At 34.3% G+C, this 26,489-nt stretch overlaps 3 protein-coding genes across 21 annotated transcripts; 2 read left to right on the forward strand and 1 right to left on the reverse strand.

The window, feature by feature from the left end:
- The first annotated feature begins 122 nt into the window (after positions 1-122).
- Klc (kinesin light chain) lies at positions 123-23,687 on the forward strand. Of its 19 annotated transcripts, XM_081989286.1 has the most exons (15): positions 203-273; positions 471-548; positions 2,487-2,515; positions 2,566-2,774; positions 2,976-3,189; positions 4,775-4,921; positions 5,359-5,524; positions 5,767-5,879; positions 5,935-6,053; positions 6,109-6,367; positions 6,703-6,907; positions 7,974-8,200; positions 8,374-8,385; positions 8,964-9,092; positions 10,035-11,270. In XM_081989286.1, exons 4-15 carry the CDS (start codon positions 2,746-2,748, stop codon positions 10,134-10,136), a joined length of 1,722 nt encoding a protein of 573 aa, XP_081845412.1. In that variant the 5' UTR covers positions 203-273; positions 471-548; positions 2,487-2,515; positions 2,566-2,745; the 3' UTR covers positions 10,137-11,270. The 19 variants fall into 19 exon arrangements, with proteins under 19 accessions (XP_081845415.1, XP_081845417.1, XP_081845424.1 ...); XM_081989292.1 differs by lacking the exon at positions 2,566-2,774 and having other exon boundaries at positions 202-273; XM_081989284.1 differs by having other exon boundaries at positions 2,487-2,774.
- On the reverse strand, positions 11,833-26,286 carry LOC145735409 (uncharacterized). The gene is made up of 3 exons (XM_081989303.1): positions 25,005-26,286; positions 12,264-12,453; positions 11,833-12,116 (listed from the first exon to the last, which is right to left on the reverse strand). Exons 1-3 carry the CDS (start codon positions 26,124-26,126, stop codon positions 11,974-11,976), a joined length of 1,455 nt encoding a protein of 484 aa, XP_081845429.1. The 5' UTR covers positions 26,127-26,286; the 3' UTR covers positions 11,833-11,973.
- Positions 15,892-22,788, forward strand: LOC145735634 (uncharacterized). Its single transcript, XM_081989624.1, has 4 exons — positions 15,892-16,078; positions 16,135-16,217; positions 22,192-22,334; positions 22,394-22,788. The coding sequence occupies exons 1-4, from the start codon at positions 15,892-15,894 to the stop codon at positions 22,557-22,559; spliced, it is 579 nt and encodes a 192-aa protein (XP_081845750.1). The 3' UTR covers positions 22,560-22,788.
- Positions 26,287-26,489: the final 203 nt, after the last annotated feature.

Below are 26,489 nucleotides of genomic sequence, written 5' to 3' on the forward strand. Positions count from 1 at the left end.
ATAATCCGGCTGCTGGTACTGCCTGGCTTGTCTATTAAACTAAAACTTAATAAAAAAAATGAAAAAACATTTTGGATTAGGAATTGGGTAATTTAAAAGACGTGACAACATCGCAATTCCAATCCGACACGTCAAAAGTCAATAACCTGTCTCGCTGTCAAAATCAGCCATAATTTTATGAAAGTTGACTAATCAATGGTGCCCGTGTTGTAATTTCCGTGTTTCTGTGTGCGTTTTTCTGTGTTTTGTGTACTGAACTCCTGTAAAACTTAAGTAAGTCTATTACTACGATCCTCTAGCACATTTCCAACATGCACCAGCACAAAATAGCGCCTTTCCAATGCCATTTTCCGGCTGTAGACTGGAAGCCTGTCAAGTGGTCGACCGTCTGGGGATAGCCACTTTTTTGTGTTTTGTTGCGATTTTTTCTAGGGATTCTGAAGGTATTTTTATCCCTGTTTTTTCTGTAGGTGATATTGCTATGGTCTACTGATCCTCTTTGGTCTCCAAAGTTGGGTTTTCCTTGTTATGGATGGTAGCAACAAGGAGTAAGTATTTGTTCACTTTGTTGCCTTCCTGTCCAGTAGTATTCAGTTGTTTTTATGTTCTGATTGTATTTATTTACCTGTCCAACTAGCATTAAGTTTCCAGGAATGATAGTTTGGCAGTAGTCACAGTTTTTCAGTTGAGGTTGTTATCCTAGCTATTTTAGGATGTCCCCAAACTAATTAGTCATAATAGATTATTTCTGTTGTCTTGGGTTTTCTGGTCAGTTTATATTTTCTCACTTTGCCTGTGTCCCCAACTTTTTGTTTTACTGTATTTATTGCCTTAGTATGTGTAATTTGTCTGTGTTGATCATGTTATGACTAGTAGAGGAGAATTTTAAAGTTGACCTTGCATTTGACATTATTTATTTACAAATACATAATATACTACTTGTACTCACTCCTGTCAGTGTGCATTTCTTTTTTGCATGATTGATTTAATACAGGTAGAGCCTCTCATCTCAATTTAAGTGCTTTTAATTATCTTGATATTTTTTTATCTAATCAATAATGGTTTGTTTAATGTTCCATCAAAACTCATTCCATATCAGTGACAAAGTGAATCGAATCACATAGGATTTGATAATATTTTTATAATTTGAATATTGATTGTGTTTTGTGGTGGATGGACAACACTCAATCTATAGGCCAACAGGAAAAGGTTGTTTTGTGCTTTCTATTTTATCGGACATAAACAAAATAAACACATTTAGGTATTTTATTTTGTAGATATGTATTTTCCCACTAGCACCATGAAAGATAATCATGTAGTTTTTAAACTAGCTGCACTGACCTGTGACAGTATCAAGCATCTACCAAAAATTGTTGAATCAGTTCATATATTGAAAGCTAAAAATGGAAACTGCAAGAAGTTTGAGTTAACCAGAACCAAAATGAGAATTTCAGATTGTCAATAGGTCAAAAAATCAATTTGCATTTTATAATCAAGAGTACATAATTGCTTCCTCTGACATGTTTAAGTGTAACAGATAATCATCAGCTTTCTCCCTGCTTGATGTTGTAATCTTTAGGTGAAATAGTCACACATTCCTAAGCTTATCCATAAACCAAAGATTATCCATAAACTATTTTTGTTTAAGTTCTTTATTTAGGTGCTAATTTAATATTGCCTTTGTAAGGATCGATACCTGGGTACAATTGGGTTTAAAAAACTTAGGAAAATCCTTGAATAGGACGCGCATGTCTTTGCAACTTCCAATGACGCCCCTGCGTCCTTTTTATTATAGCGTGACGCGCCGGGAAGTCTAACCCTAATCCATGGGGGTTTGTCTAAAGCTCGGCCAGTTGTACTGGTTTATGTACAATTAACACATTTTCACTTAGTATCATAAGCTAAGAAATTCATTGAATATACCCTGTGAAGTATTAAAAAGTTTCATTGTTTTTATAACTTTATTTATGGTTACTAGAATTTGGGATCCTTTTTTTGAGGAATACAAATGTACGGGCAGGCGTACATTCTAAGCGAATTAGAAGGGATAATTTCATATTCCGAATTTCCCCTTTCCTATATCAGTAGATTTCGCGAAGTCCTGTAGAATAGATCCCGATTATTCTCTATAATTTAACATTGTTCGTCGAAAATGTAAACTAAAACGGTTTAAATAGTTTTACTGTTTGTTTTGGCAAGTAGTTGGTTTGTTCAGTGAAGCAGACTAATAAAATAATGCAACATCAATCAAATATCCCTAGATATTACAACATATAAATGGAAGGGCAGATAATCGGGATTTGGCTGTATTTTTGAAGCACGTAAAAGTTTTCGGAGGTGCATGGGTTTTTGGTGATTTGATTGATCAGAAATCAAAAATTGATTTTTACTGTGTATGTTCACGATTTAATAATCCTTTTATTAGTGATTACTGTTTGAGGAGATTTAGTCTAGAAGTAATTGGAGTTTTGTTCTTTTTGTTTCAGATTAAAAATAAATCCCTAAACTCAAACCTGTAAGATAATAATTTTTATATTATACACTATTCAAATCAAGCTTCTTTAGAAATTTAACACTATAATCGCTTCAGTTCCTTGAAAAGCGTTCTTTCAAACTTGTGATATTTTAACCAAGCTTCTGGGATATAACCATAGTATTTGCTAAAAGACTGACCCACATTAGAGCTCAAAACGTTCATAATAGCAAAGTAGTTGTTGGTAATGGTAATAAGGAGAGAACAGGAAAATGTCTAAAACCATTAATGCCTATAGGATGTAAGTGTATTATTTTATTTTATTTTTGCTTTGTTGTGTTGTTTTTTTTTGCATTGCACTACGTATGTTCTGCATAGTGTGTAGTAGTTTGCATATACTGTATCGAATAGTTTTGTAGTTCTCATTTGGTGTCAAGAATAATTTCATAGCCTTTTTTTCGTTTCCTTTACAATTTTATATGATTTGTGATGGAAATTGTAGCAAAAAGATTGAGAGTCTGGGGAAGATGACCGCCATGACTCAAGAGGAAATTGTGGCGGCAGTGCGTACCGTCGCCCAAGGCTTGGAGACTTTGCGCAGCGAACATGAAGGTCTACTGCACAGCTTGCCACCTGATGCGCCCGAGGTTCAGGAACGTCACAATTTGGTACACCAAAGTCAGGAAATGATCGAACTTGGATTGGGTGAAGCTCAGGTAAATATTCTTACACAAAATAGCAGAGAATGTTTGTAAAAATTGTCTTTTGAACAATTTAGAGTACCTACTAATTGGAAGAAATTAGCTAAGTGAAGGTTGGGGAGAACTTATTTGTGAGAAGTGTTAAGAATTGTCATTTCATTTCATTGGTTTTTTTTACAAACACTTTAGAGATCAGTTTCAAGTAATTCAATTGCATTCAACTTAAATTTAAAACGTTTTAGGAACGCTTTCCAACTTGTTATTTGGTTTCAAATAATAATAAGTTTTACTTTCAGAATTTCAAGTATTTCTTAGGGCATTACATTAGATTTTCAATCATGCTACTGTTTGGCGGCCTTTAACGCTTCTGCCTTTATAAAATTGCCTCCACTAAAATTTTTCTGGATGGCACAGAGCCAAATCTGTTTTATGGGATGTACTCATCGTCCTATTCGTTGCGGCTGAAATCATTTCGCTAAAAGCCGTAAGCAGAAAAAAATCAAGCCTGTTCCTTTGGCATTCAGCCTGCAAGCTGTAGAAAATCCAACTGTATATTTCAAGGTTGGTTATGCCACTCACGTTTTAAATAGCAAAGAGATTTAGCAGACTTTCATTGATCGCCTAGGCATGACTCATATGGTACGTACATTCTTCGCAGTGTTGCCGAAACGTACATGAGAACTTCCCCCTTCGTTTTTTTTTTTTTTGAAATACCGGTGACATCAAATTAATCGATGAAATAAAAAGCGTCAAGCTGAGTATCGATTACTATCAAACAGCGGATACACGGTTGATTAATTTAAAGAGAAACTGCTGGGATAATGTCCTTTGAGTGGTATTAATTCGTTTTGCAGGTGCATTTGTGCGTAAAAAATAGCTTTGATCTGATAGAAAAAACGTTTTATATACTTTCATGTTTCCTGGGGCAATTATTAATTATTTAGGTTTATTAAATTGTTCGCTGGGGTATTGCATTCTATCAGATAACTTGTCCTCAGTCATGCAATTTGTAACGGAATAAATTACTCTAATGTATGTCAAACCTTGCTTTACGGTTTTACTTCCTACATCAGGATTTTTTAATGGTTGCTCATTGCATTTCTATTTTATTGACACATTTCTTAAAAGAACGTTGATTTTTGCATTTCTTGGACATCTCAAGGATTAATCAAATTCAAGATCATCAAGTCCTGATAATGCTTGTGTTTAATGGGGCAGGACAATTACTAAAGCAATTATCTTTCATATTTCAGTAAGCCGGTCAAAGATTATCAAGGCAAAATAACGATTTGCCAGGCCAATGAGTTGTCTATGCAGATTATTCAAAAGCGCTTTATTGTTTTATATTTTGTTATTTTGCTTTATCAACAATATTAAAATAAGATCATACAAACTCATAGACAATCAAATGACGCCACTAAAACGCTGTACCTAAAATAAAATGAAAATTGAGAGTTTTTAACACATTTTCTTCAAATGGGTAAGAACATAATTTTCAGGAAATTGAATAGGTTTGTGTCTTCAGAATGATCTAAAAGTGTTAGAAAAACTAAACAAAAAATAGATTTATGCTGCTTGCTAATATAAAATTTTCTCTTAGGTGATTATGCATTTGGCTAATCATTTGCAAATCGTAGAGGCCGAAAAACAAAAACTCAGAGCTCAAGTTCGAAGGTTGGTGCAGGAAAATGCTTGGTTGCGAGACGAGTTGGCTTCCACACAACAAAGGCTGCAAACTAGCGAACAGGTTAGTACTATACAATAATTAGGAAAAAATCATCAATACACCTTACTGAACTTACAAGACTTTAGAGCTGAAAATTGCCATCAAATCCATAAAATTCGACTTGGACGCTTAAAATTTGTCTTTTAATTCAGGTTACTTGATTTTCAGACAACTTAATAAGACTTGAACTAGAGTTGACTCAACTAGAGTTGAAAATTGGCTTCAAAAACATGACAAAGTATCTTGAAGGCCTAACATTTGTCTTTTAAGTCAGTTTACATGAATTTCAAACAATTTACAAATCTTTAGTGTTGAAAATTTGGCTTCAAATCCGTGAAATTCGACTTGGAGGCGTAAAATTTTGACTCTGATACTGGAAATCAAAGTAAAAGACATGAAATAGATAATATACACAAAGTAAATGTTTTGAATGTGACGATTTTTCGGATTTTTTACAGAAAGTGGCCCAACTGGAAGAAGAGAATCGTCACCTCGAATTTATGGGATCAGTATGCAAATACGACCAAGACCAAGAAGATGGGCACGGTGGTGAAGGTAGAAGTCAGGAAAAGTCGGATCCTGTAGTTGATTTATTCCCTGATGATCAAGATGACGATCGAAATAGTAAGTAAAATGGTACAGGTTGGACGTAAAACTTGCTTAAAAAGCGGACTGAAGGATGTTTATTGCAAATCGGAAAAAACAAGTCGATAAACCTTTATAGTTTCTAGTTTTCAGCTCTGGACTTATTATTGAATTGTTGTTTACGCCTCCAGACAGCTATTAAATCCTGAAACCATTGTTTGTTTAATTGCTTACTCCAAATAAAAATTTTTCAGGATTATCACGTTTTCAATTAATTCCAGACATGTCTCCGACTCCGCAAAATCTAAACCTGTCACAGCAAGTAAACGCGGGATATGAAATTCCAGCTCGCCTTCGCACTTTGCACAATCTCGTTATTCAATACGCTTCTCAGGTTGAGTAACCCTTTAAACAATCTATTATCAGTTTTTGCAATTAAAGTTTTACAGAGCCGATACGAAGTGGCTGTTCCTTTATGCAAACAAGCCCTAGAGGACTTGGAAAAAACTAGCGGGCACGATCATCCTGACGTCGCCACTATGCTTAACATTCTTGCTCTAGTTTACAGGTTTGCCGTTATAACCTTAATAACCATTTTTTTTTAAATATTCTGATCCAAACAGAGATCAAAACAAGTACAAAGAGGCCGCAAATTTGTTGAACGACGCTTTGGCTATTAGGGAAAAAACGTTGGGTGAAAACCATCCGGCCGTTGCCGCCACTTTAAACAATCTGGCCGTGCTTTACGGTAAACGGGGCAAGTACAAGGAGGCGGAACCTTTGTGCAAGCGGGCGCTGGATATAAGGGAAAAAGTACTGGGAAAAGATCATCCTGATGTTGCCAAACAGCTCAACAATTTGGCTTTGCTCTGTCAGAATCAGGTAAGAAATGTTCCAGCTGATCACCCGTAAAGTAAATATTTTACTTTACCAGGACAATTTGACCGGTAACTTACAAATACTGTGTTTCTAGTAGTTCAAATGTTGACACCATTCTTCTCTTTGACTGTACCAAATTATGTAGTATTTTTTCAGGTTATTGGATGGGAATTTTAATGAGGATTCCAAAAATGTGCTTAAAACAGTAATTTTCTCTCTCTAAACATTATTAATTGAAGCTTGAAAACACTCAGACAACTTGTAATCTTTCATATAAATGGCTATATTCCTATGAAATCAATTCAACAAACAAGGTTTTGATAATTTAATTTTTTTAGGGGAAATATGAAGAAGTAGAAAAATACTACCAACGAGCTTTAGAAATTTATGAAAAACGTTTGGGCGCTGACGATCCGAACGTGAGCAAAACCATGAACAACCTGGCCTCTTGCTACCTCAAACAAGGCAAATATAAAGAGGCAGAAGTGCTTTACAAGCAAATTTTGAATAGAGCCCACGAACGAGAGTTTGGAGCTATCGATGGTGAGCATACGCCTGAAAAATAGTTATTGTTGAGTAATTTGTTATATATGCCTCAGATAGATTAATATAGTGTTCCTAATATTTTGCATTCATTCATCTAGTAGCACAGAGTCATCATTTTTTATAGTTTAATATGATGATCTCCGTTTGTTTCTCTCTTTTATTTTGGTATTTTATAGTTAGTAATGATTTTTACGGTTGTGTTTTACTAGTTCCTGGTGCATGGTTTTCTTGAGTTAAGGCAGCAGTTAAAAGTAATAATAATTATTGACTTGCCACTTTCTAATCAAAATTTGCACTCAAAATTGTTACATTTTAGGTGCTTTCCGAATACGTTGCATGTGTATTTAGCTTTAGATTTTTCGATGAGGTCGAGGCATTTCATGCAAACCCTCTCATAGTGAGATTATTATGTATTAGCATACCGGGCTGTAAAAAAATAATGCTTCGACAGCTTAAAGAAAAAATACGTAGTTGATGTTTCTTTTTGGCATTTAAAAGTAATTATTTCAGCTGCGTATTTTTGATGTAACATTCCATGTCGTACGTACTTAAACCGCCTGATTGTTTATTATATTAAGTTTCGCTTAGTTATACAGAGTGTTTAATTTTGTAATTTGGAATTTTTGCAATATAGTCAAATACGAAATTGCATGGTTGTTGTTTTATTTTGTGTCGAGTCCTTTGGTGTTTCTTTGTTTGGCTTCACTGTAGAATGTTCTTTTTGCTTAAACACACTGTATAACTAATATAATAGTTGAAGATCTCAGTACTAAGCAATGTTTAAGTTGTCTCAAGTTTGATACATGTCTTGTAAAACCTGTGACATAGTGAAGTTTCTTTAAAACTCGTTTGAAAAGTATACTACTATCAAACAAAACATGCTGACACAAAATGGAAATTGGGTATACAATGATACATCATTTAGAAGTAATTCTAATTCTAAATTTGTAGTTGGTACTACATTTTACTAGTACTCAAATTTAACCATTTTTAATATAAACCGTGAAGCACTTAAATATAGATGTTTGACTGCAAACTTGCTATCATGGTAACCATCTTGCAGTGGACAACAAACCGATCTGGCAAGTAGCCGAAGAGCGTGAAGAAAACAAAGCCAAAAATCGCGAAAACGCCCCCTACGGCGAATACGGAGGGTGGCATAAAGCCGCCAAAGTCGACTCACCTACAGTGACTACCACTTTGAGAAACCTGGGGGCCCTTTACCGGCGTCAGGGCAAGTACGAAGCTGCCGAAACTTTAGAGGATTGCGCGCTACGGTCTAGGAAAGAGGTGAGTGTTTATTTTCGTTCTCCCACATTTCCATTATTTTAATCTGCTAAAAGTAGAGTTAGAATACTGACAACGTATTTGAGTAGATTACCATACATTAATTATTATTAAATTAGCTTTAGCTTATTAACGATACTGATGAGTAATTTTTTCATTTTTACGCCACGCCGCAGCATGTGCAACAAGTAAGTTTTCTTCTCATTATTACTTTTAAGTTGCCTCAGTACTTTGTAGTTAGTTGACTAAAATGGTTAAGGTGACGTCGTAGTTTGGGCGCACGGGTTTTTCATATAAATGCAATACGAACTTATAACATGTCTTCAATGGTACATGACTACAACAGCTTTTTAAGCCCTGTATACGATTTAAAATGCAATTTTTATACAGGTGTGGTAAATCCAAAAGCGACCATAGGAAAACCGTGTAACGGACAGAGAAACGTAGGTAATTGCATGCGCGGGAGAAAGACAGAAAACGAAATTTTTCAATACCCTCGACAAACTTACTTACGGCGTTTGGCAACAGCGCGCTAAAAATATGGCCTACTTGATATTTTTTTCGTTTTCTGTCTTTCTCCCGCGCATTCAATTACCTACGTTTCTCTGTCCGTTACACGGTTTTCCTATGGTCGCTTTTGGATTTACCACACCTGTATGTGTCGGAAGAGGTTCAACTTGCGACTAACACTGTCAATTTAATTAACTGACCGCTTAAACACGAGCTTTCGATCAAAATCGAGGCATTTGATCAATCCGTATTGCAGCAAGCGCTCGACATCGTAAAGCACTCGAAAGTGGGCAACTTACTGGTGGGCGAAGAGCGGCGCAAGAGCGCCAAAACGTCTCGCCGAGGCTCCAGGGAGTCCCTCGAAATGTCTTACGATGGAGACGAGGTAGGTGACGGTGCTTAATGTATGTTTAGCACCTTTGTCGCTTGTCATTTGGTTTAATTTCAGTGGCTTTTTTTGTTTTATTGTTTTGTTCACCCTTGAAACACCATAAAAATTGTTAACTGTTTGAAAATCAAATTGATGTTATGACATCTTGTGAGCTGAAGGAAGCGGTTCAAAATGTACTACAAAACACTTGAGAACAAGGTGGTATTAGAGTTAAACCTGAGTGAAAACAGATTTGAAATTTATGTTATCATCTTTAAATGTCCACAAGTACTAACTTGTGTTGCATTCCATATGTTCTAAACAGTTTTAGCCGGAAGGACGTAACTTTTATATTTAAAAAAAAACCATTTTAATACTAAATTTAGTGCTCAAGGAAAACCTGAACTACCAAAGTAAGTGTATTCAAGGGTTGGACTTTATACTGCTTCTTTGGTCTCGTAAAAGTACTAACAGAGCAGTGTACTAACTTTTCGCTTTTTATAAAATGCTTTTTTATGTTGGCCACGTTTGTGACACACTACTCACTGGACATATGTCTTATCAACTCCATATTAACCTTTATTTGTATTTTTGGTTTTGTGACTATAACCATGGTTTTGGTTTTATACTAATAATGATTGTGGTTTACTGACAAATTGCATCGGAAAGGGATTTGAAGAAAATACCTGTTAATAATTAAGTACTTACTAAATCTGTAGGGTTGCAGGTGTTTTAATCACGTCCGCTTGTTAAGTTTTACATTAAGGCCATTTTAATATTGTAACGCATCAAGGTAATTAATTACACTCCTGGACCAATCAATTGCTGTGTTTAATTTGCACTTTTCTTCTAATACATTAATGGCTTAACTAGACAATTTTTTGTCCATGAGTGTATTTTTGTAAAGGTTGGTTATACAAAAAGGGGGGTTCAATCGTGCTGTTTATTTTTTGACAGACCAATCCAGCCCGGACCCCGGACACCGAGAAAAGCGGCCTCAAAACCAAATTGTTTAACGCTCTGGGGATAAATTCGCCCGTGAGCAAGCCCAGCTCGTAAGCGAACGAATCTAGTATGGCTTTTTAAGATGTTAGTAGGTCTTATTTTGTTTTGTTTCGTTTTCCATCGAAGAAAATCACTTAATTTTTCCTTCACGTTCGGTCGGCTGCAATTCGCTTGATTGAAACTTTAGTTAAAATGTGTACTGGTTGATTAGAAAGGTCTTGTTTCAATTGATTCAGGCTTCACCAAAAAGCTCTATCACAAATTCCTAGAAAAGTATACACTCTTATTGTCAATTAACGTGCAATGATCCGCTGTATCTTCCATTTTTGCCGATTCGTACTAGAACGTACTCTCGTGATTTGTTTGTGATATAAAATGGATTTTTCAATCGTTACACGGCTTTTGCTTATTGCGTTTCGTAATAATCCAGTTAAAGCCGTGCCCGCAAAGAGGACGCTATACAGTTTTTCGCTCGTCAACATTCCACCTTTTCATTTTTCACGACTTCCAGACTAGTTTCTTTTGATTCTGTATGTAGAACTTTTTGTGAGCAGACCCCCCAAAGAACTGCAACTTTAATAAACAAAGCACATTGATTTGCTTTTGTGTACTTTTTTTGACTTATTACGGAACAGTTGCTTGCCTTTTTGTCTTCATTCTAGGAATGGTGCAATTTTATAGATGTTTTGATGATTTTTTAACTCACCACTATGAAGAAAGGTTCCATTTGAGTGAATTTCCTTTCGGGAAAAACTTTGTATCTAAAAAATTGCACTTTTAACATCATCAATGTATAAACTTTTTTGTAGATACCTTGTTCTCCTAGTAAATACAAATTTTATTACTTTTTAGTATTTATTTTTATACAAAAAAAAAAACAATAAACGCTTGCTTACTGCACCATGCGTATCTAGACTTTAGTAATCAAGTTCGAGTTCTTCCAGTATTTTAACGCGACTTAGTATTTCGGTTTGGTATAGGGCCCTAACCGCACTTTTATTCTTTAATTTTCTGTGCAATTTATTTTCTCCTTTTTTACAATATACTTTCGCTTTATAAACTCAAATATTTACTAGTGTTTTATATTATAATATAAGTTAGTAAAACTAACTCTGTATACTATTTACCTACTGCAGTTTGTCAGATTCGTTTATATTGAAATTATTACAATAAAAAGAGTTTTATTCAGTTTGTTATTTGTGTATCCCTTCTTTTCGGTAAACATCCACCGATGGAGTTGATAACGTGTCTGCACCATTCATCACATTATTTTAATTTGTTTTGCAATGCGTATTTATTGGCCTGTTTTTCAGCACTTTAGGTTCTTGTGCTTTTGTTATGTTGTCCAGAACCAAATTAAAACTGCATTAAAACCATTTGTTTTTCTTTTCAGAACGGTCTCAGAAATGGGAAATAAGTTTGGTGGAAAGTAGTAGTGAATTGTCGTTTCGTTCCATTGCTTGGCGGTTTTGTGTCAATCGCTTTACTATGCTATTACTGCAATCAATATAAGTTTTTCGAAAAGTGAACGCTACCAGCTAATATTTATTCTTATGATACACTGATGGTCACTTTTAGTATGATAACATTATTGAAACTTTGTTTCGCCATCTTATATAAGCTGCTAGTAGCATGTGACTTTTCTGCATTAAAACCAAATGAGGAATTGTAAAGGTTTTTCAATTTTATTAGTTGATTTTTTTTAATTTACTTAACCCTATAGGGATTATAAAGCTGACAGATGAGTTACTTAACTTGACAAACTAAAAATTTATTGATACATATAATTACAAGGCATATCTTCAATTTATATCGACAAAACACTTTGGCATAAATTCATCCTTTAAGCTGGCAGAAATTTTACTTACAACGGTTTTAAAGTATTACAATTTTAACCTGAAGCATACGTTTGCAGCATTTTGTTCCATTCTTTGGGGAAGTTAACCTGCACGTAGGCTAAAACTTTTTTAATCTGTTTCTTCTCCTGTTCAGTGCACTGAGGACAAGACCCACGCAAAACTAACGGAGCCAAACCTATAAGTTAATATTGTAAACGTTTTGTGCATTAAGTGTGCTGAATATATGGTAATACACACACGCTTTCGCGGAAATGGAGAAAGTGAAATTGGACAAGCATTAATTCTTATTCAACTGATATGTGTGATGACGTAACAAACCTACTTTTAAGTCTTCTTCCCACAGGATCGCAGGGTGCTTCCCCTAAAGCGCATTTAAGTTGCCTGGTCAAGTATCGCTTATCGCTTAGTGTTTTCTCTAAAGCGTCGTCGGAAATTGGGGCCCTGGTGGTTGATTCTGCAGCACGATTTAATGAAACCAGATTAACCAGGACTAATGCCAAAACCAGGTAACTCTGCAAAAAAATTGAAGGTCACTTACATAACAAAATTTGGTCCTGGAAGCCAAAACATTTTAGTCAATTCAAGGCTGGGTTAAAATGCGTTAAATTGGTTTTTCTTTATGTATTACAACAATCTTTGTGTGTTTTAACACTTAAGTGACCCGGCTTTTTTGTCTTTTGTTTGTTCTTGCAAATGTTACAGTTGCAATTTAACAAAAAAAAAATTGTTCTAATAATTTTGTATTAAATAGAGCGTTGAACATAAAAAATGTGGTGATTTCATTCTAATTAAATATTTTCCAAAAAAAAAAAATAAAATCACCTGACTTGTATAGTGACACCCCTTGTTTAATAATTTGGTTATGCATTAAATACCAACCACTTTTTTCTATCAACGTATTAAATTTAAAAAATTATAAATAGATTGACTGCACTAACCTTAAGATGTCCTCCCATTCTTCTACTTCTTCGTAACGCGTTCAACTGATAGCGGCACGATACAGAATGCTCTTGAATTTCAACGAACGATCGGTTATTTGTTTATAAAAAGTGAAAGTTTTACAATGCTGTTTGTCGGTTCATGGCGAGTGTAATCGCATTTAATTCTATTGTGTCCCGTCGACTTTAGCACTTCGTGTGCAACAATAGAAGAATTACCAGCGGTAATTGGTTCAAATTTACGTGACAAGACTTCTTATTAAGAAATAAGGAGCGCTCCATCGTTATTTTAGTTATTTACTCTGCATAGCTGCGTATGTATATGAGCACGTCAAACTAAATACTTTAATTAGTTGGATTTACCGCTAAATTTCTATGAACTATTATAGTGGAGCATACTATACAGTGTTAAAAATAAAAAAAATTCTCACGGATTGCTTATTTTTCCAGTAGTATTTGAAGGAAAATAAACAAATTTAATTGAACAAAATATAAAATAAAAAATTTAGGAACAATTATCCTTTATCGACACCGATCGATTTCTCATCCCTTGTACTAAACACCATCCCTACTACCATTAAAAACGACTTTTGACATTCCCCAGAACCCAGATGTTTACAATTATCCAGGATCAGCTGATTGTCAAAGACTTTACCACTTGACGTGTTGTTTGTTTTGTAATGATAATGAGTACTGGCTGCTAAATGATATGTTGATAACTTATTAAATAATTAAAATAAGTCATTTAGAATGATTAGTTTATGAACGAGGGACATGATTTTTCTCAAGTGCAAGAATATTTAATAGCAAAGTTATGATTTCTAAATAGCACCAAATTTGCTATTTTCAAAAGGTTTAAATGTACAATATTAAATAAGAACTGGTGAGTATAGTTAAATTAGCCATTACAAGTTAAACATATTGTGTTTGTTCAGTATATTGTTTCAAGTAAATGCACAGGTTTATGGCATGATTGGACTTTTAATCTTAAAAGTATTAAGGTCATGATGTTAGGAGTTTTAGACAACTTCTAAACTAATAAAAACATGTTTTATTTTGGTTAACAAGAATAAACAATATTTAAAGCTGATGTACCTATTTTTCTGAATTTTTTTTTTGGTAATACCAGTATTAGGGGGTGTCCCGCCAGGAGCTACTGAGGTTGATATTTTGAAAATTTCAGGGTTTAGTACTTGCAGTGGGGCCTCCACATCTAAGATAATTGTCTCTTTTGAGGTACCACATTTTCGGTTTGCTATTTTACATTGACCCTTTTGTATATTGTTTTTTCCATTCTTGTACAGACTTCAAGTATCTATGATGTATCATATCTATATTCAATATGGTTTTCGAAATATTGACGTTTGAAAAAAGACATGTTTACAATTTCCAGAGACAACAGATAAAGATAGAGCAAAACGGTTTGAATGTTCCCATGTTCCTATCTTAAAAACATTTTTAATTTGGCCTTAAAAATGTATAAGGGTAAAAACATTATCACACTTCTGTCAAACTTCAGAAAAGTTAAGATAGGAACATGCAAGCCCTTTTGCTCTATCCACCGCCCTCTATACTAGAAAACCTAAAATGTCATCTTTAATTGTGGCGTTAGCGGTTTTCACAAAGGTTGCAGTAAGAAGCTTTTTAATTTTGTGTAGTTGTTTGCAAGTTATGAGTGAAAAACTAAAGAAAGTTTCATTCTTGAATTACATATGTATAGATAGGGCTTTTTATACGCAATATTAGATCCAGTCAAAACAATAGTTATTTAAAACATTTGTCTTGTAAAGTGACACACTGACACTTTTGGGCTTTTTCCTGAGTTACACTGTTACAATTTGGCTTGAAAAACTTATGAACAGACAGCAAACAATAATAACTTAGTCAAGTAACTTCAAGTCTTGACTTTTAACGGTAAAAAATTACCTAATCTTCAAAAAAATTAATTTTTTACATTATAAATAACTGTCAACCCTGTTTCCACCACTTTGGAATTTTTTACAAGCACCTTCTAGTATAGATTGCACCCTCTATCTCATTCAGGAGCTATGACACTCCAAAATGTGAAAATGTAATTTTTCAAACGTCAAAATATCTCAAAAACAGTTGAATTGAGTGGAATTATGTGAAGTTGGTAGCAATTTCGGGTAACTTATGGTGGTTCTTCAAGAGTGAACATGTTTAGATAGGTCTGTTCGCAGAGGCAATCTCTGACTGGTTTCCAACTCAGAAACAGTAAAGGTCAAGTTTCATTGGTTGAATGCTCACGTGACTATGACGTTTTCTGACTTCTGACCAATGGATGTATCTATTTCTCTGATTACTAGTTGGAGATTCCCTCTGCGAACAGACCTATTGAGTGAGAAGAGGTCTCAACGCCAACATTTTCCAAAAACCTAACATTTTCATAACAGTCTCTTTTACAGTTACCTATATCTACCACGGTAGTTCCCCGTGGGATACCCTGTATTTTGATATTTTTGATTTTTTTATTTTTATATGTTCCAGGGCACTCATCAGAGCTGTAAATATTTATTACTTGCATTGACAGAGGTTCAAAAATGTCATTCCATGCAAACTCAATTGAAAGGTAATAAACGTATTTCCGAAAAACTCAAAGTTTTTTGTGCCAAAATCGCTAGTAATATTCTTTGTTTCAGTGTGGTTAATATCTTCCATAGTGGCGTTCAACAACTATCTCAACATTTAAATCGAGGTAGGTTTCTTCGAGGAGGTAGGTGCTTAGGGACAGTGTGTCTCAATTATTCATTATAATTACTTTTGTTACTTGGACAATCTATATGCCTTCACCAGCAGCAATGAATCACTTTATTTGCAGAAGCTCAATATGTACACTTTGTATACGGAGGATGCGTGCTATTTGCACTGCTGCTTTTATTGAAGGGTCTTTACGACTTCTGCAGGATATTGTTTGTTCCTTTGATTATTGTTTTTTGTTTGTATGGAATTTTCATCCACGCTGATGGTGTGGTCAGACACCAAGTAATTAAAATGGAAAAACGCAAGACGACAGTGTTAAAAACGGAACTGCTTTACATATCCTTCTGCCTTTTGGTTGTGCACAATTTGTTTGGTGATACCATGTACAACTTGCGCAGTACTTTTGATTTTATTTCGCTGAGAAAGTTCAGTAATTCGATTCAGTTTATTGAAGTTATATGGCTGCTGATTAAAGCTGGTGCGTTTGAACTCTCATTAGTTTTTTGATTTTATTCAAAATCAAGTAAATTTCAGATATAACTATCAAACTGTTAGCTGTTAGTATAAAAATCCTGATAGTCCTCATACCAGGCTGTTATCTAGAATTTCAAAAGCGTGTAAGTCCGTTATTTCTTGATCAGTGAAGTATCATTCTCAACAGATAATTGTTTTAGGGTATATTATACTATTTTGTGGAACATAATCTACGATTCCTAAAATGCATCGTCTCAACTCAGCCCTGGCTCTACTATTTTTACCAATCGTATAGTGGATTTGAGACATTACTGGCGCTAGTTATGTGCGTTTGCTATTTGTTTTTTAAAATACCGGGAGTAGTGTTGAACTACAGAAATCTCAAAAGCTCCATGAAGAAACTAATCGAATTGCTCCATAATGTGGTAAAGTATATATTTATTAGAACTTTTACAAACTGACCAAATTATTTCAGGACTTTACTGTACCTAACGAAAGTAGTAACACAGACTGTCCCATTTGCTTTAGCAAATGCTTAAATCCTTTAACTCTTCGGTGTAAACACACTTTTTGTAAATATTGTTTTTTGAGGTGGTTCAGTGATAATAAAACTTGTCCATTGTGCCGGGACAAAGTTAATTATCCAATTGAGAATTATCATTTTGATAATGGTGGTACTGCCTATTTTGTTCAGATAATATGATTCCTACTTTTAAGAACTTAATTCAAAAACTTTAATGAATTCACATTTTTTGAATCTTCTGACAACTTTTAAAAATTAGGGTTCCAGAAGCTTTTATTGCTTTATATTATTGAAGACTGTTATAATGAAACTATAGTGTGCCATTTTATACTAGGAATTTATATTATACTGTTTTGTGTTAAGTCTTTTTGGTGTTTTTTTTTATTTACCTAAGGAAGGAATATTAGAGTAATAAACGTATTCAAAATTCAAATTCTACTTTATCTAAATCTGTCTATATTCGACATGAAACAAAGTGTAACTGGTACTAGAAGAAAGAGTGAAGGTGTCACAATTCGACGGCTTCTAACTTGGTCCCTATGACAGCTAGAAGGTTGGTTCAAACGTGAAAATGTAGTTTTGTCTTTCTTTTAGGTGAATACAATTTTAAATAAAAAATCACAAATAACCGAGATATTGACCGTTAAATAGAGCAGTGCAAGTAAACACACTTTTGAAAAAGATGTTACAATTTGACAGCTCCTAGCTGGGTCCCCGTGTGACATGTAGGAGGTTCGTACAAACGTCAAAATGTAGCCCAAATCACAGAGTTTTTAAGAAAAATCTACTAGAACTCTGTTTTATAAGCCAAACTGAAATGCAAAACTTTAGTAGTATACTCTCTCGCAGATTGTAAAAGTATAGTGCGTTTTTCATAAACTCAAGTTATCCCAAAAGTGTTGGTTTCCTCAGTTAGTCTTTTGGTAAGTATTTGTCCCCCAGGAGAAGTCGTTCCGAAAAATTATCAACAGAGAAAAAAATGTTTTAGAGAAAATCACTTTATCTGGCAACCCTGCTTTTGTTTCGGCATCCGTCAACTGGGGCATGTCACTGATGTCACATATATGACATTTTGATGTTGGGTGGGGTTATAGAACCGTTGAACAAATTTGCGGCATTTTTAACACCATTTTCATTTGGCTTCCCGTATCCTAAAGAATCGGTGGTGATTGAACATTATTCCTTAAATCGATAATTTGATAAAGGCAAGTATATTAACACAAGAATTATTCCTGACTCTGACTTAAGATATTAATACCGTTATTGACTACTAGCAGAATCAGTATGAGTGGGCATGGTACAGGTAAAGCGAAGGAAAAGGCAAAGTCCCGTTCAAGCTTGGTTCCAAGTTGGAGCTAGTCTTCTTTGGTTGGTAGTAACCAAATCATTTCAAATATTAACAATCCTGAGATTGATATCTGAGGATTATTAATATTTCAGTTTCTTATTTGTATTTTAAAAATGTATTCTGCTTTTATTGTTATATTTATGCTCTGCTTTTATGTTTACTGTTAAGGCTTTTTCAAATTTTAATCTATACCAGGTGTCCAAGAGCACCCTGGACATAGGAGATTAACATGGGAAAATGGTTTTGATTTTTTTGCGCCTGTACGGTTCATTTAATGGAAAAACGCTTTAGATAAAAGTTGTAGAGCACATTTTCGGCTATCAACTTCTAATTTTTTCAATACCGTAGATTTGACCATTAAGACGAAAAACGGATCTAAAATTCGGAAATTTTAAATCTCCCGCCAAGCGGTCGTTAAGGAAAGTTTATATCCGGTCGTGCTACCAACCTTTCAAAATCATAACAAATCGTTGTCAGTCATTCTGAAATCAAAACATTCAAAACAAGTTTATTTAGTAATAATTTTGAGTTACTACCCACATACTGCGAAGAAAATACAAATAAATTATGATAAAAAGACTTTATCAGGAGCCACAGTCCCAAAATCTGGTAAGTTGCGTTCATAACCTCATTCAATGTCTCTACTAAACTTATTTACTTTGTAGCAAAATTCTTTAAGAAAACACTGGTTTTGCTTGCAAATATTTAATGAGGATGACCGAATCACCTATCTCAAGCCTCTTCATAACACTACCAAACGATTTAAAGTGATAAAAACAATGGACTAGGAAGGCCTGCAGATGTTTGAAGATAAGTTGCTTTACTATACAGGGACCACAAAAGAGGGTAAATACTTCCCTCAAAAGTGATGCAATTTAGTGACCTATGTGACTGATAGTTTTATTGTATCCTTCTGTTTTGTAATGTTATCAACACACCATAGTGTTTAAGTGGTTTTACATTGTATGATGTTAATAAAAAGGCATTTTTTATAACTGATTGTCAATGTTTTTTCCCATCTCTACAGGGTAAGGTAAGTACTGATATTTAATTAGCTCCATTAGTTAACTTGAACATCATTCACCTACAAGGATACTTGTAAAATGTCTACTAACCAAAAATAGTTTATTTGCAAGTAATGTGTAACTCGAGTTCACATTTGATTAGTAAAGGTATGTCCTGTGAAATGGTGTATTGAATTAGAAGCAAATTGTTTCTCTTTAGAGACTTTCAATCACTACATTTCATCTACCTTTGCTAATTTGGAACTCCACTATTAGGTTAGTAAGACAAAGTTGTTTTTAGCATAGCTTGTATGGTGACAGGTTCACCCACTCACACTCAATCTGTGGAACAATCACTGTTTATGTGGTAAGACCAGTTTTCTTTGCTCCCTATTGTACCTAAGCTTTTCACTTGAAGAAAATGTATACTGTACCTTGAACTGTGAATAAATAATTAATACAAACGTTCAGTGTACAAAGTTTTATTTGGAACAATTGAGTGTGTGGAAAAAAGCACACAATTATAATGTTAATACCTAAACCTAGAATAGAACAGCTCATGTAGATAGCTCAATTAAAAAGTTGGGTTTTCGACAATACCTACCCATATACAAAAAGTTTTGTCACCTGACTGATAATTTGACTGTGTAAGTCCATATTCTCTTCTTAGAAGGGGTTTCTCAGAGGTTTTATAGCCAGTTTAAGATTATTCACATTTCACATGCACATCAAATTTTGAGATTTAAGTCAGATATCAACACTGAATCATTTTACGTTTTAGTTGCAACACTGGTGAAGATCCTCGCTGATGATAGTCCATGAAGTTAAGCACATTGAAACTAAATCACATCACTTTTGAAGGAAGTATTTGGCCCCTTTGTTGTTGTCTCTGTACAGTAGGAAACTTATCTTCAAAGATCTTCATTGTCCACTGTTTTCATCACTTTAAATCGTTTGGTAGTGTTATGAAGAGGCTTGAGATAGGTGATTCGGTCATCCTCATTAAATATTTGCAAGGAAAACCAGTGTTTTCTTTAAGAATTTTGCTACAAAGTAAATAAGTTTAGTAGAGACATTGAATGAGGTTATGAATGCAACTTACCAGATTTTTGGGCTGTGGCTACTGATAAAGTGTTTTTATCACGATTTGATTGTATTTTCTTCGCATTATGTGGGTAGTAACTCAAAATTATTACTAAATAAACTTGTTTTGAATGTTTTGATTACAGAATGACTGACAACGATTTGTTATGATTTTGAAAGGTTGGTAACACGACCGGATATAAACTTTCCTTAACGACCGCTTGGCGGGAGATTTAAAATTTCCGAATTTTAGACCCGTTTTTCGTCTTAATGGTCAAATCTACGGTATTGAAAAAATTACAAGTTGATAGACGAAAATGTGCACTACAACTTTTATCTAAAACGTTTTTCCATCAAATGAACCGTACAGGCGCAAAAAAATCAAAACCGTTTTCCCATGTTAATCTCCTATGTCCAGGGTGCTCTTGGACACCTGGTATATACTTCTCTCATGTTATAATATGTGCATATTTTCAATAAAGTTTAGATTTTGTTATTAGTTGGGTGCTTATTTCAACTTGCAATCAATGTAATACTAAGATGCTTTTTGAGCGGTTATTTTAATTAATTAAATGAGCCGGTTATATTTGGTATGCTTTCACATTAAACAACAGAAACTCTACAATAGTTGTAAAATATTTTATTGTTTTTCTATTTGTTAATATCAGGTTTTGATAAAAAGGTGTGTACTACAGTAAATAATTAGTAAGTCGGATTATAATGGTGAACCTGCTTTTACCAATGCAAATACAATAATACAGTAGATAACACGACAACATGCTATTTTATACTGTATACCCAGGTAATGTTATTTATCAACAAAAAAGTAATTAAACAATACGCACTTGATAAATATTTTCATCAAGAGAGTTTAAAAACTAGATCATTTCTGTAGTGATTCTCGCCCTTTAATTGCATAACGCTAACAAATTCCCTGTCGCGTAAAACCCGCCAAAGATTTAAACGTCCGGACCTGCGTAAGTCATTACCCAGCTCAAACTCTACGAAAAACGCTCCTTATTTGGTCATGAAACGAATCGCGATAGAGTGGGGGGGGGTCTACAGTGGCCAAGCAAGCGCGTAGGAGGGTTGCCAACCTAGGGTTTTACACCCTAGATTTAGGGATAAATTTGGAGTCTAGGGGCAAATCTAGGGTTCATCATGTTTTAGGGGTTTTTTTAGGGTCTTTTATTTTTGCTTTAATCTAAAATATACCATGGCATAAACATAAACCTTCTTAAAACGATTATAATCTGTGTTTTAGGTGAATACAATTTTAAATAAAAAATCACAAATAACCGAGATATTGACCGTTAAATAGAGCAGTGCAAGTAAACACACTTTTGAAAAAGATGTTACAATTTGACAGCTCCTAGCTGGGTCCCCGTGTGACATGTAGGAGGTTCGTACAAACGTCAAAATGTAGCCCAAATCACAGAGTTTTTAAGAAAAATCTACTAGAACTCTGTTTTATAAGCCAAACTGAAATGCAAAACTTTAGTAGTATACTCTCTCGCAGATTGTAAAAGTATAGTGCGTTTTTCATAAACTCAAGTTATCCCAAAAGGGTTGGTTTCCTCAGTTAGTCTTTTGGTAAGTATTTGTCCCCCAGGAGAAGTCGTTCCGAAAAATTATCAACAGAGAAAAAAAATTTTTGGAGAAAATCACTTAATCTGGCAACCCTGCTTTTATTTCGGCATCCGTCAATTGGGGCATGTCACATATATGACATTTTGATGTTGGGTGGGGTTATAGAACCGTTGAATAAATTTACGCCATTTTTAACAGCATTTTCATTTGGCTTCGCGTATCCCAAAGAATCGGTGGTGAACTTGATAAAGGCAAGTTGAGTTATTCCTGACTCTGACTTAAGATATTAATACCGTTATTGATTACTAGCAGAATCAGTATGAGTGACCAACAAAACCACCACACGACCAGCAAAAAAAAACAAAGTAAGGAAAAGCAAAGTAAGGAAAAGGCAAAGGCAAAGGCAAAGTCACGTTCAAGTCGTGCAGGGCTCACATTCCCTGTAGGGAGAGTTCACCGAAAACTAAGAAAAGGTAACAGTATTGTATATAATCCCAATATTTTTACTAGATAAAACATGAAATATGTAGATTGAGGAACAAATTTGCATTAAATTCCCAAATTAACTTTTTATTGTAAGCAATTATGCCAAACGAATAGGATCTGAGGCTCCAGTTTATGTAGCAGGCGTCTTGGAGTATCTAGCCGCCGAAGTGCTAGAATTAGCCGGCGATGCCGCCAGAGATAACAAAAAAAGTCGAATCATTCCTAGGTATGTTGTGATTTTTTTTCATTGTGGCAACATATTTTAAGTATATAAGTTTTTTACAGGCACATTCAGTTGGCAGTTCGGAACGATAAAGAACTTGAGGAGCTGTTGAAAGACGTAATAATCAGTGAAGGTGGAGTTCTGCCCAAGATAGAGGCAGTTCTTCTACCGAAAAAGAGTAGGTCCAATGGAAATGCAGCGAGCACTAGTAAATCTCAAGATTGTTAATTTTTTTTTTTTGTTTTAATCAGTTTCTTATTTGTTATTTGTATTTTAACTTAATTCAAAAACTTTACCAACCATAATGAATTCAGATTTTTTGTATCTTCTGACAACTTTTAAAAATTAGGGTTCCAGAAGCTTTTATTGCTTTATATTATTGAAGACTGTTTTAATGAAACTATAGTGTGCCATTTTATACTAGGAATTTATATTATACTGTTTTGTGTTAAGTCTTTTTGGTGTTTTTTTTTATTTACCTAAGGAAGGAATATTAGAGTAATAAACGTATTCAAAATTCAAATTCTACTTTATCTAAATCTGTCTATATTCGACATGAAACAAAGTGTAACTGGTACTAGAAGAAAGAGTGAAGGTGTCACAATTCGACGGCTTCTAACTTGGTCCCTATGACAGCTAGAAGGTTGGTTCAAACGTGAAAATGTAGTATGTAGTTTTGTCTTTCTTTTAGGTGAATACAATTTTAAATAAAAAATCACAAATAACCGAGATATTGACCGTTAAATAGAGCAGTGCAAGTAAACACACTTTTGAAAAAGATGTTACAATTTGACAGCTTCAAGCTGGGTCCCCGTGTGACATGTAAGAGGTTCGTACAAACCTCAAAATGTAGCCCAAATCACAGAGTTTTTATGAAAAATCTACTAGAACTCTGTTTTATAAGCCAAACTGAAATACAAAACTTTAGTAGTATACTCTCTCGCAGATTGTAAAAGAGTAGTGCGTTCTTCATAACATTGTGGCAACATATTTTAAGTATATAAGTTTTTTACAGGCACATTCAGTTGGCAGTTCGAAACGATAAAGAACTTGAGGAGCTGTTGAAAGACGTAATAATCAGTGAAGGTGGAGTTCTGCCCAAGATAGAGGCAGTTCTTCTACCGAAAAAGAGTAGGTCCAATGGAAATGCAGCAAGCACTAGTAAATCTCAAGATTGTTAATTTTTTTTTTTGTTTTAATCAGTTTCTTATTTGTTATTTGTATTTTAAAAATGTATTCTGTTTTTATTGTTAGGGATACTGTTATGGCTTTTTCAAATTTTAATCTATATATACTTCTTTCATGTAATTCATATAATATGTGCATATTTTCAATAAAGTTTAGATTTTGTTATTAGTTGGGTGCTTATTTCAACTTGCAATCAATGTAATACTAAGATGCTTTTTGAGCGGTTATTTTAATTAATTAAATGAGCCGGTTATATTTGGTATGCTTTCACATTAAACAACAGAAATTCTACAATAGTTGTAAAATATTTTATTGTTTTTCTATTTGTTAATATCAGGTTTTGATAAAAAGGTGTGTACTACAGTAAATAATGTAGAATATAAATAAATCCTACTCGTAAATTTAAAGTTTTAAAGTTTATTGTCAACTAATAACATCAAAACCTGTTTTAAAATATTTAAATTTTCTGGAATTGTTTCAGTGGCAATCATAATGTCATCTATATACAATAAGATTTTTTTATCTCTCAACAAATCACTAAATATCTGATGGACTATTCCTTAGCCCAAATGGCATCTTCAAGAATTCCCACTGTTGGTCCAAGCATACAAAAGAAGTATATTTTATAGAGGAAGGCTCAATATCAACATGGTAAAATGCACTTTTAAGATCTAGTATAGTAAAGTATCGTTTACTTCTAAGTCCTTCAACTTGATCTTCAATAACTGGCATTGGGTAATTGTCACGTAAAGTTATTTTATTTAAAAAGCGGTAGTCTACACATAACCTAAGATCTTTAGTTTTCTTTCTGATTAATACAATTGGTGAGCTATACTCAGAGTTACTTTTTTGAATAATGTTATTTGTTTCTAAATCATTCAAAATATCTTTAACAGCCAACTTTTCTCCATATGATAGCCTACGAGGCTTGAAATAAAATGGAGCATGTTGAGGATTAACTACAATCTTCATTTGAAATTTAATAGCAGGCTCTAAAGGTCGATTTGGTTCAAAATAAGATTTTTTCATCACATCTTCTATCTCTAACTTTTGATTTAGGTGTAGTTCAGGATTAATATCTAAGCAAACTTCTTGCGGATTAACATAAGAAATATTTAGAATGTTTAATGTTTCCTGTTCGATTTCATTAGATGGGTATACTTGAGAATCAACATTATTAGGTGTAATCAAAATTTGGTTACCTTTTATAACAAAGGAAAGCTGTTCCAAAGCCAAAAAGTCCCTACCAAGCAGACATTTATTAAACATGGTGTAATCTGGCACCACTTTAAAATAAAGCTCAACTTCTACTTCACATACTTTCAGTAAGACTTTAAGAGTATCTAAAATGTTTAATTTAGACTGATTCAAGCCCTCATAAACTTTATCAAATCTTGTTTCTGGTAAAAGATCCACACTCTTAACCAAACTATGACAAATCAATGAAATCGGACTTCCAGTGTCAATAATAGCTTCAACACTTACTTTAAAACTATTCTTACTCAACTGCACATTAACCATCATAGCAGGAACAGGCCTTTCTTGTACCATCAGTGCTGTACGGTCTCCTCTGGCAGGCCTCGGATTATTAGCAGGGCAATCCTTTACTTGATGTGTAGTGGCACCACAAGTAAAACAGGATCCTTTTGGTCTTAATGGCTTCCTACATTCAGACACCACATGTCCAGGAGTATTGCAATTGTAGCAACGTACGTGGCTCCCTGCTTTCCTTGGTGGTTTGTTGCTTAAAACTCCTTCAGTGTTGGCGAGACTTGTCTGCTCTTTAGTACGGTCACCTTGTCTAACACGACGAGCATTGACCACACGTTCATAACTTACAATGTCCCGAAACAAGTTGTCTTCATCATCATGATGTTTGGACATAATGAAGTTGCTTAAGTCTCTAGAATGTAAACCAACTGCTACCTGTTCTTTTGTCTCCATGAAAGTCAGGCCAAGTACTTTACATAATGCAACTTTAGAATGAAAATAAACACTCACATTTTCTGTAGGCAGCTGATGGCGACTTTGCATCTTCCTCCAATTGTCAGATTTACTTATTTCAAACATAAATGTCTTTTTAAATGCAGTTTCGAACAGATCCCAGCTAGTGAGTTCCTCATTTTTACCTTGAAGCCAATATCTAGCAGCTCCCTTTAAGTTATTTCTGGCTGTTTGCAGCAGAAAGGCATCAGGCCAACGATGGATTAGTGACATACTTCTTAATTGACTCAACCATGCACTTGCCACTTCAGGACCCTTTTCACCGTCGAAAACGTCTATGCTCTTTGATAAATCAGGCATAATGTTAAAATTTGGCACTTGGTTTACATTAGGATTCGTAAATGAAGGTGCCTGTTGTTGTGATAATTGTAACATACTTAACATTTGACTATTCTGCTGCATAAGCATGGTAATAGTCGACATAAACTGAGATGACATATCGGTGGCATTAGTGTTTGGGCTATTTGAGGGGCCGCCCTGTACAGAGAGTCCGGGTGTTGGTGGGGTGGTTGGAGATTGTTGTCCTTTAGCCCCCATGTCATTCTCATCTCCAGGTTGGAATTGTTGGGCCATGAAACGTTCAAATTCCTCATTGGTATGCATCGTGATGAAAATCTTAAAACATCCGGTTAAATAACGGCACTTTGTTCAAATCCCACTTCTGACGTTGTAGAATATAAATAAATCCTACTCGTAAATTCAATAGTTTATTAAATTATTCAGGATGACAAAATAATAATAATAATTTAGGATTTTAAACCTAACATAATAACATAATCATTCTGTTCTCAATCGAAAAAGTGAAAGTTAACCTCTAACCTCTCATCTGTCTATATCGATGACAGTGACATAAGTCGTAGCATGACGTTGTTGTAAGTGCGTTCGGAAACCAACAGAGCAGCGCGAGTACTACAATAATTAGTAAGTCGGACTATAATGGTGAACCTGCTTTTACCAATGCAAATA

Source organism: Ips typographus, linkage group LG11 (assembly GCF_016097725.1).
Source record: "Ips typographus isolate SLU linkage group LG11, UJ_Ityp_2.0, whole genome shotgun sequence".
NCBI lineage: Eukaryota > Metazoa > Arthropoda > Insecta > Coleoptera > Curculionidae > Ips > Ips typographus.

Coding starts and splice junctions, on each gene's coding strand:
- Klc (XM_081989283.1), top strand. CDS start 2,746: ATGTCTAAAACCATTAATGCCTATAGGAT. Junction 5,525..5,766: donor TCAAGATGACGATCGAAATA/GTAAGTAAAATG, acceptor AATTAATTCCAG/ACATGTCTCCGACTCCGCAA. Junction 6,054..6,108: donor ATTCTTGCTCTAGTTTACAG/GTTTGCCGTTAT, acceptor TGATCCAAACAG/AGATCAAAACAAGTACAAAG.
- LOC145735634 (XM_081989624.1), top strand. CDS start 15,892: ATGGAAAAACGCAAGACGACAGTGTTAAAAACGGAACTGCTTTACATA. Junction 16,079..16,134: donor ATGGCTGCTGATTAAAGCTG/GTGCGTTTGAAC, acceptor AGTAAATTTCAG/ATATAACTATCAAACTGTTA. Junction 16,218..22,191: donor ATCTAGAATTTCAAAAGCGT/GTAAGTCCGTTA, acceptor CCAAATTAACTT/TTTATTGTAAGCAATTATGC.
- LOC145735409 (XM_081989303.1), bottom strand. CDS start 26,126: ATGCATACCAATGAGGAATTTGAACGTTTCATGGCCCAACAATTCCAA. Junction 12,454..25,004: donor TGAGTAAGAATAGTTTTAAA/GTAAGTGTTGAA, acceptor ATTTTTTTGCAG/AGTTACCTGGTTTTGGCATT. Junction 12,117..12,263: donor TGTGGGAAGAAGACTTAAAA/GTAGGTTTGTTA, acceptor ATTAACTTATAG/GTTTGGCTCCGTTAGTTTTG.